Source organism: Coregonus clupeaformis, chromosome 34 (genome assembly GCF_020615455.1).
Source record: "Coregonus clupeaformis isolate EN_2021a chromosome 34, ASM2061545v1, whole genome shotgun sequence".
NCBI classification, from domain to species: domain Eukaryota; kingdom Metazoa; phylum Chordata; class Actinopteri; order Salmoniformes; family Salmonidae; genus Coregonus; species Coregonus clupeaformis.
In genome coordinates this window covers 34,451,422-34,467,666 of record NC_059225.1, presented here as the reverse complement: position 1 = coordinate 34,467,666, position 16,245 = coordinate 34,451,422, and the positions used below count along the sequence as shown (strand labels likewise).

The window sequence follows — 16,245 nt, the reverse complement described above, 5'->3', positions numbered from 1 at the left end:
GAATGAATGCCTAACGGCTACCTAAGTATGACTCCCAATCAGAGACAACGAGCTACAGCCGTCTCTGATTGGGAGCCACCCTGGCCAACATAGATATACAACAACTAGAACCAACACACATGACAACTCACACCCTGGCTCAACATACTAGAGTCCCCAGAGCCAGGGCGTGACAGTACCCCCCCCTAAAGGCGCGGACTCCGACCGCGCCAACCAAATACCACAGGGGAGGGACCGGGTGGGCACTCCGCCTTGGCGGCGGATCCGGCTCGGGCATGATCCCCACTCGCTCTCTAACCCCCAAAGTACCCCTGGTCCGGTCTGGCCCTGCTGACCGGAGCTGGACTGCACACTGGTGGAGCGGATTGCTCTAGCTCCGGCGTGAAGCAGCTGACCCGTGCTGAACCAGGCACCAGTGGAACAGGCACGGGCTGTGCCGGACTGACGACGCACACCACTGGCTTGGTGTGGGGAGCAGGAACGGCCCGAGCCGGGCTGACGCAAACGCACCCCTGACCTGGTGCGGGGACCAGGAGCCGGGCCGAACCGGGCTGACGCAAACGCACCACTGACTTGGGGCGGGGAGCAGGAACGGGCCGAGCCGGGCTGACGAGCGCACCACTGACTTGGTGCGGGGAGCAGGAACGGGCCGAGCCGGGCTGACGAGCGCACCACTGACTTGGTGCGGGGAGCAGGAACGGGCCGAGCCGGGCTGACGGCGCACCACTGACTTGGTGCGGGGAGCAGGAACGGGCCGAGCCGGGCTGACGGGCGCACCACTGACTTGGTGCGGGGAGCAGGAACGGGCCGAGCCGGGCTGACGACGCGCACCATTGGCCGGGTGCGGGGAACAGGAACAGGCCGGACCGTACTGGGGACACACACCACTGGTCCTACGCAGGGATCTGGAATGGGCCGGACCGGACTGGTAACACACCCCAGTACCTCTCGCCGTGCCTCTACACCTTCCATCCCCTCTTCGACCAGTGGCCCCCGTAACCTGGCGGCCTCCATTGCCAACCCGCTGGGCCGCTCTGCCGCGGTCTCCTGCTGGCCCGTCGTCCACGGCGTTAGCCCCCCCCTAAAAATTTTCTGGGCGTCTCTCCTACCCGTGGACCAGGTCTCCATGTCCCTCGCCAGCCTTTCGCCCTTCTGCTTCCATGTCAAGCCCTTCTCTTCCTCACCCGGCTTGATCCAGTCGAGGAGGCGAAGGAGATCTGCTAGAGATCTCCCTGGCGATGGCTCCTGGACACACTGCTTGGTCCAGTCTTGGTGGTTTCTTCTGTCACGCTCGTCGGGAACAGAGGAGGACCAAGGCGCAGCGTGGAATGCGAACATTTTATTAATTTGAATGAACACACGAACAAAACGAAAACGTGACGTCCCTGGTTACATACACGAACCAACACGGAACAAGAAACCACAATGAATGAATGCCTAACGGCTACCTAAGTATGACTCCCAATCAGAGACAACGAGCTACAGCCGTCTCTGATTGGGAGCCACCCTGGCCAACATAGATATACAACAACTAGAACCAACACACATGACAACTCACACCCTGGCTCAACATACTAGAGTCCCCAGAGCCAGGGCGTGACAACAACAACCCTAAGAACACAGCCAAGACAACACAGGAGTGGCTTCGGGACAAGTGGTCCTCTGTAGCTCCGCTGGTAGAGCACGGCGCTTGTAACGCCAAGGTAGTGGGTTCGATCCCCGGGACCACCCATACACAAAAATGTATGCACGCATAACTGTAAGTTGCTTTGGATAAAAGCGTCTGCTAAATGGCATGTTATTATTATTATTAAGTCTTTGAATGTCCTTGAGTGGCCCAGCCAGAGCCCGGACTTGAACCCGATCATAGCTGAAAATAGCTGTGCAGAGACGCTCCCCATCCAACCTGACAGAGCTTGAGAGGATCTGCAGAGAAGAATGGGAGACATTTTCCAAATACAGTTGAGCCAAGCTTCTAGCGTCATACCCAAGAAGACTCAAGGCTGTAGTCACTGCCAAAGGTGCTTCAACAAAGTGCTGAGAAAAGGGTCTGAATACTTATGTAAATGTGATATTTCATTTTATTTTCTAAAAACCTGTTTTTGCGTAGTCTTTATGGGGTATTGTGTGTAGATTGATGAGGGGAAAAAACAATTTAATCAATTTTAGAATAAGGCTGTAACGTAACAAAATGTGGAAAAAGTCAAGTGGTCTGAATACTTTCCGAATGCACTGTACATGAGGTACCAGTACCGAGTCAATGTGCAGGGGTATGAGGAAATTGAGATATATAGGTAGGGGTAAAGTGACTAGGCAACAGGATAGATAATAGACAGCAGCAGCAATGTATGTGATGACTATGGAAGTGTGTGTGGCGAATGTGTGCCTGTGTGTATGTGTTAGGTGTGAGTGTGTGTGTGTGTGTGTGTGTGTATGTATGTGTTGGTGTGTCAGTGTAACTATGGGTGCATTTGTAAATTCACTGGAGTGCCAGAGTACATTCAGAGTGCGCTCTGGGCGTTCGTAAATTCAGAGCATTATCAGATTGTCCATTAGTAAATTCAGAGCATTTCGTTGTCGGAGCGCACACTGATCCGAGCATTCTGACCTCATAACGGCTGTCAAGCACCCAAGCTAACTGGCTAAAGATGGCTAGCTTGCTAGTTACTTCCAGACACAAGAACACCTCACTCTGACCATTCTACTCGCCCTAGCAGAGCTGATTAGGCTGTTTTCATGTTATCTAGAGTGTTGGTGACTGTAACTGTCCTGCTGGCAACAATTTAATAATGTTTTTTTGGGTGTTTTTAACGGGTGTTGCCTGTTCATAAATCCTTCAGTTATTATGCGCTCTGACACACTCAGACGAGAGTGCTCTGAAATCAGAGTAGATAGCCAGAGTGAATTTACGAATGCACCCTATGTGTGGGTAGAGTCCAGTGTGTGTGTGCATAGAGTCAAAAAGGTATTAACTATTTAGCAGTCGAATGGTTGGTAGTAGAAGGTGTTCACAACTAATCTTCTCCTTTCCCCCTTCTGATAACCAGGTGGCGAATCGCATCTCTGCATGTCTGGCAGACATATCAGTATGGATGACGGATCACCACCTCAAGCTGAACCTTGGCAAGACGGAGCTGCTCTTCCTCCCGGGGAAGGACTGCCCGTTCCATGATCTCGCCATCACGGTTGACAACTCCGTTGTGTCCTCCTCCCAGAGTGCGAAGAGCCTTGGCGTGAACCTGGACAACACCCTGTCGTTCTCCGCTAACATCAAGGCGGTGACCCGATCCTGTAGGTTCATGCTCTACAACATTCGGAGAGTACGACCCTGCCTTACACAGGAAGCGGCAGAGGTCCTAATCCAGGCACTTGTCATCTCCCGTCTGGATTACTGCAACTCGCTGTTGGTTGGGCTCCCTGCCTGTGCCATTAAACCCCTACAACTCATCCAGAATGCCGCAGCCCGTCTGGTGTTCAAACTTCCCAAGTTCTCTCATGTCACCCTGCTCCTCCGCACACTCCACTGGCTTCCAGTTGAAGCTCGCATCTGCTACAAGACCATGGTGCTTGCCTACGGAGCTGTGAGGGGAACGGCACCTCCGTACCTTCAGGCTCTGATCAGTCCCTACACCCAAACGAGGGCATTGCGTTCATCCACCTCTGGCCTGCTGGCTCCCCTACCTCTGCGGAAGCACAGTTCCCGCTCAGCCCAGTCAAAACTGTTCACTGCTCTTGCACCCCAATGGTGGAACAAGTTCCCTCACGACGCCAGGACAGCGGAGTCACTCACCACCTTCCGGAGACATTTGAAACCCCACCTCTTTAAGGAATACCTGGGATAGGTTAAAGTAATCCTTCTACCCCCCCCCCCCCGCCTTACCCCCCCACTGGCTATAAGGTGAATGCACCAATTTGTAAGTCGCTCTGGATAAGAGCGTCTGCTAAATGACGTAAATGTAAAATGTAAATGTGTTCAGGAGCCTTTTGGTCCCAGACTTAGTGCTCCGGTACCATTTGCCGTGCAGTAGTAGAGAGAACAGTCTATGACTTAGGTCGCTGGAGTCGTAGAATATTTGCAGGACTTTCCTCTGACACCGCCTGGTGTAGAGGTCCTGGATGGCAGGGAGTTCGGCCCTAGTGATGTACTGGACCGTATGCAGTACTCTCTGCAGCGCCTTGCGGTCGGATACCTAGCAGTTGCCATACGAAGCGGTGTTGCAGCCAGTCAAGATGCTCTCAATGGTGCAGCTGTATAACCTTTTGAGGATCTGAGCACCCATGCCAAATCTTTTCAGCTTCCTGAGGGTGGAGAGATGTTGTCGTGCACTCTTCACGACTGTGTTGGTGTGTTTGGGCCATGATAGGTCCTTAGCGATGTCGACACCTAGGAACTTGAAGCTCTTGATGTGAATGGGGGTGTGTTCGGCCTTCCGTTTCCTGTTGTCCAAGATAAGCTCCTTTGTCTTGTCCACATTGAGGGAGAGGTTGTTGTCCTTGCACCACACTGCCAGGTGTCTGACCTCCTCCCTATAGGCTGTCTCATTGTCATTGGTGATCAGGCCCACCACCGTTACGTCATCTGCAAACTTGATGATGGTGTTGAAGTCGTGGGTGAACAGGGAGTACAGGAAGGAACTAACTATGCACCCCTGAGGGGCCTCCGTGTTGAGGATCAACGTGGCGGATGTGATGTTGCCTACCCTCACCACCTAGGGGGCGGCCCGTCAGGAAGTCCAGGATCCAGTTGCAGAGGGAGGGGTTCAGTCCCTTGGACCTTAGCTTAGTGATGAGCTTTGAGGGCACTATTGTGTTATATGCTGAACTGTAGTCTATGAACAGCATTCTCTCATAGGTGTTCATTTTGTCCAGGTGGGAAAGGGCAGTATGGAGTACAAAAGAGATTGCGTCATCTGTGGATCCCCCAAATTATCATATTGGGCGACCTCAATGTCCATATTCCCTCAATTAACAAAACAATACTGCTGCTCAGTAAAATATTCATATAAAAAAAACAAAGTTCTTTATCTCTAACACCGAACCTGTTTATACAATTTGTTAGGCACCAAATTAATCTTAGAAAGTACAGTCGTGGTCAAAAGTTTTGAGAATGACACAAGTATTGGTCTTCACAAAGTTTGCTGCCTCAGTGTTTTTAGATATTTTTGTCAGATGTTACTATGGTATACTGAAGTATAATTACAAGCATTCCATAAGTGTCAAAGGCTTTTGTTGACAATTACATTAAGTTTATTCAAAGAGTCAATATTTGCAGTGTTGACCCTTCTTTTTCAAGACCTCTGCAATCCGCCCTGGCATGCTGTCAATTAACATCTGGGCCACATCCTGACTGATGGCAGCCCATTATTGCATAATCAATGCTTGGAGTTTGTCAGAATTTGTGGGTTTTTGTTTGTCCACCCGCCTCTTGAGGATTGACCACAAGTTCTCAATGGGATTAAGGTCTGGGGAGTTTCCTGGCCATGGACCCAAAATGTCGATGTTTTGTTCCCCGAGCCACTTAGTTATCACTTTTGCCTTATGGCAAGGTGCTCCATCATGCTGGAAAAGGCATTGGTCGTCACCAAACTGTTCTTGGATGGTTGGGAGAAGTTGCTCTCGGAGGATGTGTTGGTACCATTCTTTATTCATGGCTGTGTTCTTAGGCAAAATTGTGAGTGAGCCCACTCCCTTGGCTGAGAAGCAACCACACACATGAATGGTCTCAGGATGCTTTACTGTTGGCATGACACAGGACTGATGGTAGCGCTCACCTTGTCTTCTCCGGACAAGCTTTTTTCCGGATGCCCCAAACAATTGGAAAGGGGATTCATCAAAGAAAATGACTTCACCCCAGTCCTCAGCAGTCCAATCCCTGTACCTTTTGCAGAATATCAGTCTGTCCCTGATGTTTTTCCTGGAGAGAAGTGGCTTCCTCGCTGCCCTTCTTAACACCAGGCCATCCTCCAAAAGTCTTCGCCTCACTGTGCGTGCAGATGCACTCACACCTTTGATTTAGGTGCAATCTTAGTAGTGTAACAGTGTTGCTTCCGTCCCTCTCCTCGCCCCTACCTGGGCTTGAACCAGGGACCCTCTGCACACATCGACAACAGTCACCCTCGAAGCACTGTTACCCGTCGCTCCACAAAAGCCGCGACCCTTGCAGAGCAAGGGAAACAACTACTTCAAGGTCTCAGAGCGAGTGACGTCACCGATTAAAACGCTACTAGTGCGCACCGCTAACTAGCTAGCCATTTCACACCGGTTACACTAGCAGCAATAGCCTTGCCTGTGAAGCCCTTTTTGTGCAAAGCAATGATGACGGCACATGTTTCCTTGCAGGTAACCATGGTTGACAGAGGAAGAACAATGATTTCAAGCACCACCCTCCTTTTAAAGCTTCCAGTCTGTTATTCTAACTCAATCAGCATAACAGAGGGATCTCCAGCCTTGTCCTCGTCAACACTCTCACCTGTGTTAACGAGAGAATCACTGACATGATGGCAGCTGGTCCTTTTGTGGCAGGGCTGAAATGCAGTGCAAATGTTTTTTTGGGATTAAGTTCATTTTCATGGCAAAGAGGGACTTTGCAATTAATTGCAATTCATCTGATCACTCTTCATGACATTCTGGAGTATATGCAAATTGCCATCATAAAAACTGAGGCAGCAGACTTTGTTGAAAATTAATATTTGTGTCATTCTCAAAACTTTTGACCACGACTGTACAATTGCCACTATAAAACAGAAAACAGCATTAAAGAAAGTCTGAGTCCACTAAATTGTTGTTGAATAATATGAAATAAAATTAATACACAAAAAGTTCCAAATGCCTAGTCTGCTTTTCTTATAATTGATTGACCCCATTGACTCCAAATGTGTTGTATCGTCTATGTGTTTTTTTTTTACATCGTCCTCAGTTTTTTATGGTTGTCTAGTCATTATCCTTATTGTCTTAAAAAAACATTGTCTTAAAAAAACATGTTTTAAAAACAGAAAACACAGCACAGTATTAGATATCAGTCATTTCCACTCCTTGGGATATCTGCACTGTCATCTGCCTTGTTTACATTGCCCTGAGAAGTTGAAATTGGATGGGGGTCAAGGTACAGTCACGTGATTGTGTCAGCAGCCAATCACGTGATGTTGTTTAGCTCTGTCCCAGACAAGTTTCAACACACCCCCTTATCTCTGCAAACATCTGCAACACACACACAGGCACTCACACTCACAGGCAGCCACTGCTGCACTGAGAGAAGGAAAACACTAAAGAGAGGTGTAGCTAAAGAGAGGTGGGTTAAAAAAGAATAAAGAAGAACAAGAACAAGAGACATTGTTGTTTGTTTTGCCGGCCGGAGTAATGGAGGTGTGTAGTAGCGTGGTGTTGGGAGGCCTGGTGTTGGTTCTACTGTGGTTGTTGAGGAGACAGAGACATGTCCGTCTACCCCCCGGACCCCGCGCCCTGCCGCTGCTAGGCAACCTGCCTCAGATGGACAAACAGGCCCCCTTCAAGACCCTCACCAAGTGGAGTGGTGTGTATGGGCCAGTGATGACAGTGTATTTGGGGCGCCAGCGGGCCGTGGTGCTGGTGGGGTACGAAGCGGTCAAGGAGGCTCTGGTGGACCAGGCTGAGGACTTCATAGGACGAGCTCCTGTCCCCTTCATGGTCCGAGCTACCAGGGGATACGGCCTGGCCATCAGTAACGGGGAGCGTTGGCGCCAGCTGCGTCGTTTCACCCTGACCACACTGAGAGACTTTGGGATGGGCCGTAAGAGGATGGAGGAGTGGATACAGGAGGAGAGCCAACATCTCATAGACAGTCTGGATGGCACTAAAGCTGTGCCCTTTGACCCCCAGCCCTTCCTGAGTCGCACCGTGTCCAATGTCATCTGCTCTCTGGTGTTCGGCCAGCGCTTCGGCTACGAGGATGACAACTTCCTGCACTTGCTCAACATCCTCTCAGCCATACTGCGCTTTGGAAGCACCCCCTGGGGACAGCTCTACAACATCTTCCCCTGGCTGATGGAACGCCTGCCTGGTCGGCAGCAAGTCGTGTTCAGCCAGGTGGACGAGCTGAGAGGCTTTGTGATGAAAAATATCCATGAGCACCAGGAAACCATGGACCCAGGCAACCCTAGAGACTTCATAGACTGCTTCCTTACCAAACTCAACCAGGAGAAGGATGTGTCCTCCTCTGAGTTCCATTATGAGAACCTGGTGTCCACAGTGTTGAACCTCTTCCTGGCAGGAACAGAGACCACCAGCACCACTCTCAGATACGCCCTCATAGTGCTCATCAAATACCCCAACATTCAGGAGCACATGCAGCAGGAGATCGACACAGTCATTGGACGACAGCGCGTCCCTCAGATGGAGGACAGGAAGTCCCTCCCCTTCACAGACGCTGTCATCCACGAGGTGCAGCGGTTCCTGGACATCGTCCCGTTCAACATCCCGCACTACGCCACCAAGAATATCTCATTCAGAGGGTACAATATCCCTCAGGGCACTGTGATAATTCCCATGATTCACTCTGTTCTAAGAGACCAGGACCACTGGGCCACGCCCACAACCTTCAACCCTGATCACTTCCTGGATCAGAACGGAAACTTCCAGAAGAACCCCGCCTTCATGGCCTTCTCTGCAGGTAAACGTGCCTGTGTGGGGGAGTCTCTGGCTCGTATGGAGATCTTTCTGTTCCTGGTGTCTCTGCTGCAGCGTTTCTCCTTCTCCTGCCCTGGAGGACCTGACAGCATTGACCTCAGCCCAGAGTTCAGCAGCTTCGCTAATGTGCCGCGCCGCTACCAGCTCATTGCTACCCCCCGCTGACCAGGAGGGGGAACTGCAGCTGTACCATAGGATGCGCACTCAGGAGGAGGAGGTGGGAAGATGAGGGGGAGATCAAAATCAAATCAAATTTTATTGGTCACATACACATATTTAACAGATGTTATTATTTGCCAGTAATATTTACTGCTTTATATGATATATTTTCATTACCAAAAACAAAACAAAAAAAAAACATTAACTTAAAACAAAAGATTAAAAAAACATGACCTTAAGGGGCTCCTTTTTCTTCATTGAGGGTCTTTATAAAACTTTGTCATGGAATTTGTAATTAATTGTTCAAGGATGACATGTTCATGACAATACAGTAGCGTACATAAAGATAGTGTACATTAGACCTATTACTTGACATGTTAACCTCTTGATGTGTGGGACACATATTGCGCTGCCCTATTTCTCTAAATGGCTCAGAGAAGCACATTGAAGGTATTTTAACAACCACAGCTAATTCTGTGATCTGTAACCCTTTTACAGGCCCCTGACATTGTTAACTTTTTGTTGCAGATTGGAAAATCTGTATCTGTTGTTTGACAATATCTGATGAAAAAATTAATATGATATATAAATAGGACAACATATGTGCTCTTTCATTCCCATTTGACTCCATGTGAACCAAATAAAAAGTTTGGCCTCCCTCCTTGCCTCTTTCCTCTGATGCCTGAAGATATCAATGTATGTTTTGTTTCCGCAGGATCCTATAGAAGCCAAATGCTCCCTTTTCCTCTTGTGTCTATCTATAATTCAATGTACCTAATGGGCAGCGCATGGTTACTGGTAGGCCCCTGAATCAGATGCTTCATAAGGTGACCACTCAGTGTCCCTGTCCCACTCTCAACATCACTCTGCCACTCAGTCACAGAGGCCAAGATGTTTCCCATCTACATTCAAGCGCGGTGAGTTATCACACTTTATGGTATGGGACCCAGGTGCCACAACAATCAATAGTCTCGGTTTGAGGAGCTGGCTGACAGGTCCCTGCTGAATTGTGTTGTATTGTTTAGAGAAGTACATTTGGAGAACTGCAGATCAACTGTACTTTGATTGACTGCACTGAGTCTGAGTCACATGACACAATTCTAGAAACTTTGTTGGTTTGCTATCTCTAGCTATTTGGTTTGACAAGCTGAGGTCAAAACTAGACCAATGTAATTTTATTGTTTCATGCTACTTAGCTATTTTTTGTCATCTTTATACTCTGGGGAGCTCGGGGAGTGCACATTTGTGAAGGATGTTCTTGTGATCTAGACATAGCCAGAGCAATAAAGCATTCCAGATTTGTTGCGCCATATGTAAGTCAAATGAGGTCTCTACCAGAGTGTACTGTAATAGTACTGTATTAGAATAGGGAGGTGATGAAGGGTTCAACTACTTTATTTAATATCTATATTACATTTTCAGGTAGTAAATACAGTTGCATCTTAAATAGCCCACTAATTTGTAAATAGACACCATCAATCCTAGCCTGTATGTGTGTTAGACCTTAACCTGTGACAACATAGAGTGGATCCTGCCGTTACCACTTTGTGTGGAAGGGTCAGGTTGCTGTCTATAGAGGGCACTACAACACTCTTGATTAAAGGCATTTTACCCTTTCAGGAATGTAAACAGTAGTGGGCAAGACTTCATTCATTTTGCACCAGTTCAAAGTTTGCAGATTTTTTTTTCAGAGGGCAACAACAAAAACAAAACAATTATGAAGCTGACTTTGTTTGCATTAAAGTATACAGTCCCATTCTGTCTCTTTTCATGTATTTGCCTATTCTGTGTTTTATTCCCCTTTAGAAATAACAGATGAAACCACTGTCTGAATGTGATTACTATACTGATTCTCAGAAATTGTGAGAAAACCATGACAGTGGATGTACAAAAATGTACAGTATGTTTAAAATTATTTAATTAAAATGAATTTGTAGATAACATTCTCTGGTGGTCTGGTAGAGAGGAAAAGTGATGCACCTTTTCAATTTGGAAGGCATCTTTCTTAACCCCTTTTACATTCCTCTGCTATTTCTTTGGGTTCACTGTTTATTTGCAGATTTAAGGTCAGTTATACACTGAACAAAAATATAAATGCAACATGTAAAGTGTTGGTCCCATGTTTCATGAGCTGAAATAAAAGATCCTAGAAATGTTCCATATGCACAAAATGTTGTGCACAAATTTGTTTACATCTCTGTTAGTGAGCATTTCTCTTTTGCCAAGATAATCCATCCACCTGACAGGTGTGGCATATCAAGAAGCTGATTAAACAGCATGATCATTACACAGGTGCACCTTGTGCTGGGGACAATAAAAGGCCACTCTTTTTTTTATTTTTTATTTTTTATTTTTTTTATTTAACCTTTATTTAACCAGGTAAGCCAGTTGAGAACAGGTTCTCATTTACAACTGCGACCTGGCCAAGATAAAGCAAAGCAGTGCAATAAAAACAACACAGAGTTACATATGGGGTAAAAAACATAAAGTCAAAAATACAACAGAAAATATATATACAGTGTGTGCAAATGTAGCAAGTTATGGAGGTAAGGCAATAAATAGGCTATAGTGCAGAATAATTACAATAGTATTAACACTGGAATGCTAGATGTGCAAGAGATTATGTGCAAATAGAGATACTGGAGTGCAAAAGAGCAAAATAAATAACAATATAGGGATGAGGTAGTTGGGTAGGCTAATTTCAGATGGGCTGTGTACAGGTGCAGTGATCGGTAAGGTGCTCTGACAACTGATGCTTAAAGTTATTGAGGGAGATAAGAGTCTCTAGCTTCAGAGATTTTTGCAATTTGTTCCAGTCATTGGCAGCAGAGAACTGGAAGGAATGGCGGCCAAAGGAGGTGTTGGCTTTGGGAATGACCAGTGAGATATACCTGCTGGAGCGCAGACTACGGGTGGGTGCTGCTATGGTGACCAATGAGCTAAGATAAGGCGGGGATTTGCCTAGCAGTGATTTATAGATGGCCTGGAGCCAGTGGGTTTGACGACGAACATGTAGTGAGGACCAGCCAACAAGAGCGTACAGGTCACAGTGGTGGGTAGTGTATGGGGCTTTGGAGACAAAACGGATGGCACTGTGATAGACTACATCCAATTTGCTGAGTAGAGTGTTGGAGGCTATTTTGTAAATGACATCGCCGAAGTCAAGGATCGGTAGGATAGTCAGTTTTACGAGGGCATGTTTGGCAGCATGAGTGAAGGAGGCTTTGTTGCGAAATAGGAAGCCGATTCTAGATTTAACTTTGGATTGGAGATTCTTTATGTGAGTCTGGAAGTTGAGTTTACAGTCTAACCAGACACCTAGGTATTTGTAGTTGTCCACATACTCTAGGTCAGACCCGTCGAGAGTGGTGATTCTAGTCGGGTGGGCGGGTGCCAGCAGCGTTCGATTGAAAATGTGCAGCTTTATCACACAACACTTTGCCACAGATGTCTCAAGTTTTGAGGGAGCATGCAATTGGCATGCTGACTGCAGGGATGTTGCCAGATAATTGAATGTTCATTTCTCTACCATAAGCCGCCTCCAACATAATTTTTGAGAATTTGGAAGTACATCCAAACGGCCTCACAACCGCAGACCATGTGTATGGCGTCGTGTGGGTTAGCGGTTTGCTGATGTCAACATTGTGAAAAGAGTGCCCCATGGTGGCATTGGGGTTATGGTACGTATGGGCAGGCATCAGCTACGCAAAACGAACACAATTGCATTTTATCGATAGCAATTTGAATGCACAAAAATACAGTGAGGAGATCCTGAGGCCCATTGTGAGGCCCATTTTTTTTAAAGGTATCTGTGACCAACAGATGCATATCTGGATTCCCAGTCATGTGAAATCCATAGATTAGGGCCTAATGAATGTATTTCAATTTACTGAATTCCTCATATGACCTGTAACTCAGTTGTCACGATCGTTTAAAAATTGGTCGAACCAAGGCGCAGCGTGATAAGCGTACATGTTTATTACAACTGTGCAAACACGACAAAACAACAAACAAACGATACGTGAAGTCTTAAGGTACACACAACAAACCTATACGGAACAAGATCCCACAACCCACTAGTGCCAACATGCTACCTAAGTATGGTCCCCAATCAGAGACAACGAGCTACAGCTGCCTCTGATTGGGAACCACCCTGGCCAACATAGATCTAAACGATCTAGAAACTAAACATAGAAAACATAACATAGAAACTACACACCCTGGCTCAACATTTAAGAGTCCCCAGAGCCAGGGCGTGACAGTACCCCCCCCCAAAGGTGCGGATTCCGACCGCGCAACCTAAACATAACAGGGTAGGGGCCGGGTGGGCATTCCGCCTCAGAGGACTGGAGCTGGACCCGACGACGGTGGAGCGAACTGCTCTGACTCCGGCGTGGAGCCGCTGACCGGAGCTGGATCAGGCACCGGTGGAGCGGACTGCTCTAGCTCCGGAGTGGAGCAGCTGACCGATGCCGGACCAGGCACCGGTGGAACAGGCACGGGCCGTGCCGGACTGGGCACACGCACCACTGGCTTGATGCGAGGAGCAGGAACAGGCCGGACCAGGCTGGCGACGCGCACCACTAGCTTGGTGCGAGGGACAGGAACAGGCCGGACCGGGCTGGCGACGCGCACCACTGGCTTGGTGCGAGGGACAGGAACAGGCCGGACCGGGCTGGCGACGCGCACCACTGGCTTGGTGCGAGGGACAGGAACAGGCCGGACCGGGCTGGCAACACGCACCACTGGCTTGGTGCGAGAGACAGGAACAGGCCGGACCGGGCTGGAGACGCACACCACTGGCTTGGTGCGAGGAGCATGAACGGACCGGGCCGGACTGGGAACACGCACCACTGGCTTGGTGCGGGGAGCAGGAACGGGCCGGACTGGGAACACACACCACTGGCTTGGTGCGGGGAGCAGGAACGGGCCGGGACGGACTGGGAACATGCACCACTGGCTTGGTGCGGGGAGCAGGAACGGGCCGGGCCGGACTGGGAACACGCACCACTGGCTTGGTGCGGGGAGCAGGAACGGGCCGTACCGGACTGTAGAGGCGGACTGGAGGTCTGGAGCGGAGAGCTGACACAACCCGTCCTGGCTGGATGCCTACTTCCACACAATATGTGTGAGAGGCATTAGCACAGGCCGTACGGGGCTGTGCACGCGTACTGGCGATACAGTACGTAGCACCGGCGCAGGATATACGGGACCGAGGAGGCGTACTGGAGACCACGAGCGTTGAGCCGGCACACCCCGTCCTGGCTGAATGCCCATCTTCGCACGACACGTGCGTGGTGCTAGCACAGGACGTACAGGACTGTGCCGGAACACTCGCGGCACAGTACGTAGCTCCGCATAACACGGAGCCTGCCCAGTCACACGCTTCCTTGCATGAGTACGGGGAGTTGGCTCTGCTCTAACACTAGGCTCCGCCAACCACCCTTTTAGCCCCCCCCAAAAAAATTATTGGGGCTGTCTCTCGGGCTTCCTCCTCGGCCGGCACCTTCTGCGTTGCCGCTGAGCCTCTCTATAGCGCGCCTCCACTGTCTCCTCCCAAGGACGGCGATCCATTTTGGCCTGAATCTCCTCCCAAGTCCAGGATCCCTTCACGTCCAGGATCTCCTCCCAGGTCCAGGCTGTCTGCTCCTGGACACGCTGCTTGGTTCTTAGTTGGTGGGATCTTCTGTCACGATCGTTTAAAGATTGGTCGAGCCAAGGCGCAGCGTGATAAGCGTACATGTTTATTACAACTGTGCAAACACGACAAAACAACAACCAAATGATATGTGAAGTCTTAAGGTACAAACAACAAACCTATACGGAACAAGATCCCACAACCCACTAGTGCCAACAGGCTACCTAAGTATGGTCCCCAATCAGAGACAACGAGCTACAGCTGCCTCTGATTGGGAACCACCCTGGCCAACATAGATCTAAACGATCTAGAAACTAAACATAGAAAACATAACATAGAAACTACACACCCTGGCTCAACATTTAAGAGTCCCCAGAGCCAGGGCGTGACATCAGTAGAATCTTTGAAATTGTTGCATGTTGGTTTATATTTTTGTTCAGTACAGTGAGGGAAAAAAGTATTTGATCCCCTGCTGATTTTGTATGTTTGCCCACTGACAAAGACATGATCAGTCTATAATTTTAATGGTAGGTTTATTTGAGCAGTGAGAGACAGAATAACAACAAAAAAATCCAGAAAAACGCATGTCAAAAATGTTATAAATTGATTTGCATTTTAATGAGGGAAATAAGTATTTGACCCCTCTGCAAAACATGACTTAGTACTTGGTGGCAAAACCCTTGTTGGTAATCACAGAGGTCAGACGTTTCTTGTAGTTGGCCACCAGGTTTGCACACATCTCAGGAGGGATTTTGTCCCACTCCTCTTTGCAGATCTTCTCCAAGTCATTAAGATTTCAAGGCTGACGTTTGGCAACTCGAACCTTCAGCTCCCTCCACAGATTTTCTATGGGATTAAGGTCTGGAGACTGGCTAGGCCACTGCAGGACCTTAATGTGCTTCTTCTTGAGCCACTCCTTTGTTGCCTTGGCCGTGTGTTTTGGGTCATTGTCATGCTGGAATACCCATCCACGACCCATTTTCAATACCCTGGCTGACGGTACATGGCCCCGTCCATCGTCCCTTTGATGCGGTGAAGTTGTCCTGTCCCCTTAGCAGAAAAACACCCCCAAAGCATAATGTTTCCACCTCCATGTTTGACGGTGGGGATGGTGTTCTTGGGGTCATAGGCAGCATTCCTCCTCCTCCAAACACGGCGAGTTGAGTTGATGCCAAAGAGCTCGATTTTGGTCTCATCTGACCACAACACTTTCACCCAGTTCTCCTCTGAATCATTCAGATGTTCATTGGCATATTTCAGACGGGCCTGTATATGTGCTTTTTTGAGCAGGGGGACCTTGCGGGCGCTGCAGGATTTCAGTACTTCACGGAGTAGTGTGTTACCAATTGTTTTCTTGGTGACTATGGTCCCAGCTGCCTTGAGATCATTGACAAGATCCTCCCGTGTAGTTCTGGGCTGATTCCTCACCGTTCTCATGATCATTGCAACTCCACAAGGTGAGATCTTGCATGGAGCCCCAGGCCGAGGGAGATTGACAGTTCTTTTGTGTTTCTTCCATTTGCGAATAATCACACCAACTGTTGTCACCTTCTCACCAAGCTGCTTGGCGATGGTCTTGTAGCCCATTCCAGCCTTGTGTAGGTCTACAATCTTGTCCCTGACATCCTTGGAGAGCTCTTTGGTCTTGGCCATGGTGGAGAGTTTGGAATCTGATTGATTGAATGCTTCTGTGGACAGGTGTCTTTTATACAGGTAACAAACTGAGATTAGGAGCACTCTCTTTAAGAGTGTGCTCCTAATCTCAGCTCGTTACCTGTATAAAAGAC

At 48.6% G+C, this 16,245-nt stretch overlaps 1 protein-coding gene across 1 annotated transcript; it reads left to right on the top strand.

The window, feature by feature from the left end:
* The first annotated feature begins 7,203 nt into the window (after positions 1 to 7,203).
* On the top strand, positions 7,204 to 9,478 carry LOC121550054 (cytochrome P450 2F3). Its single transcript, XM_041862160.1, has one exon. The coding sequence runs from the start codon at positions 7,357 to 7,359 to the stop codon at positions 8,824 to 8,826; it is 1,470 nt and encodes a 489-aa protein (XP_041718094.1). The 5' UTR covers positions 7,204 to 7,356; the 3' UTR covers positions 8,827 to 9,478.
* The last annotated feature ends 6,767 nt before the right edge of the window (positions 9,479 to 16,245 follow it).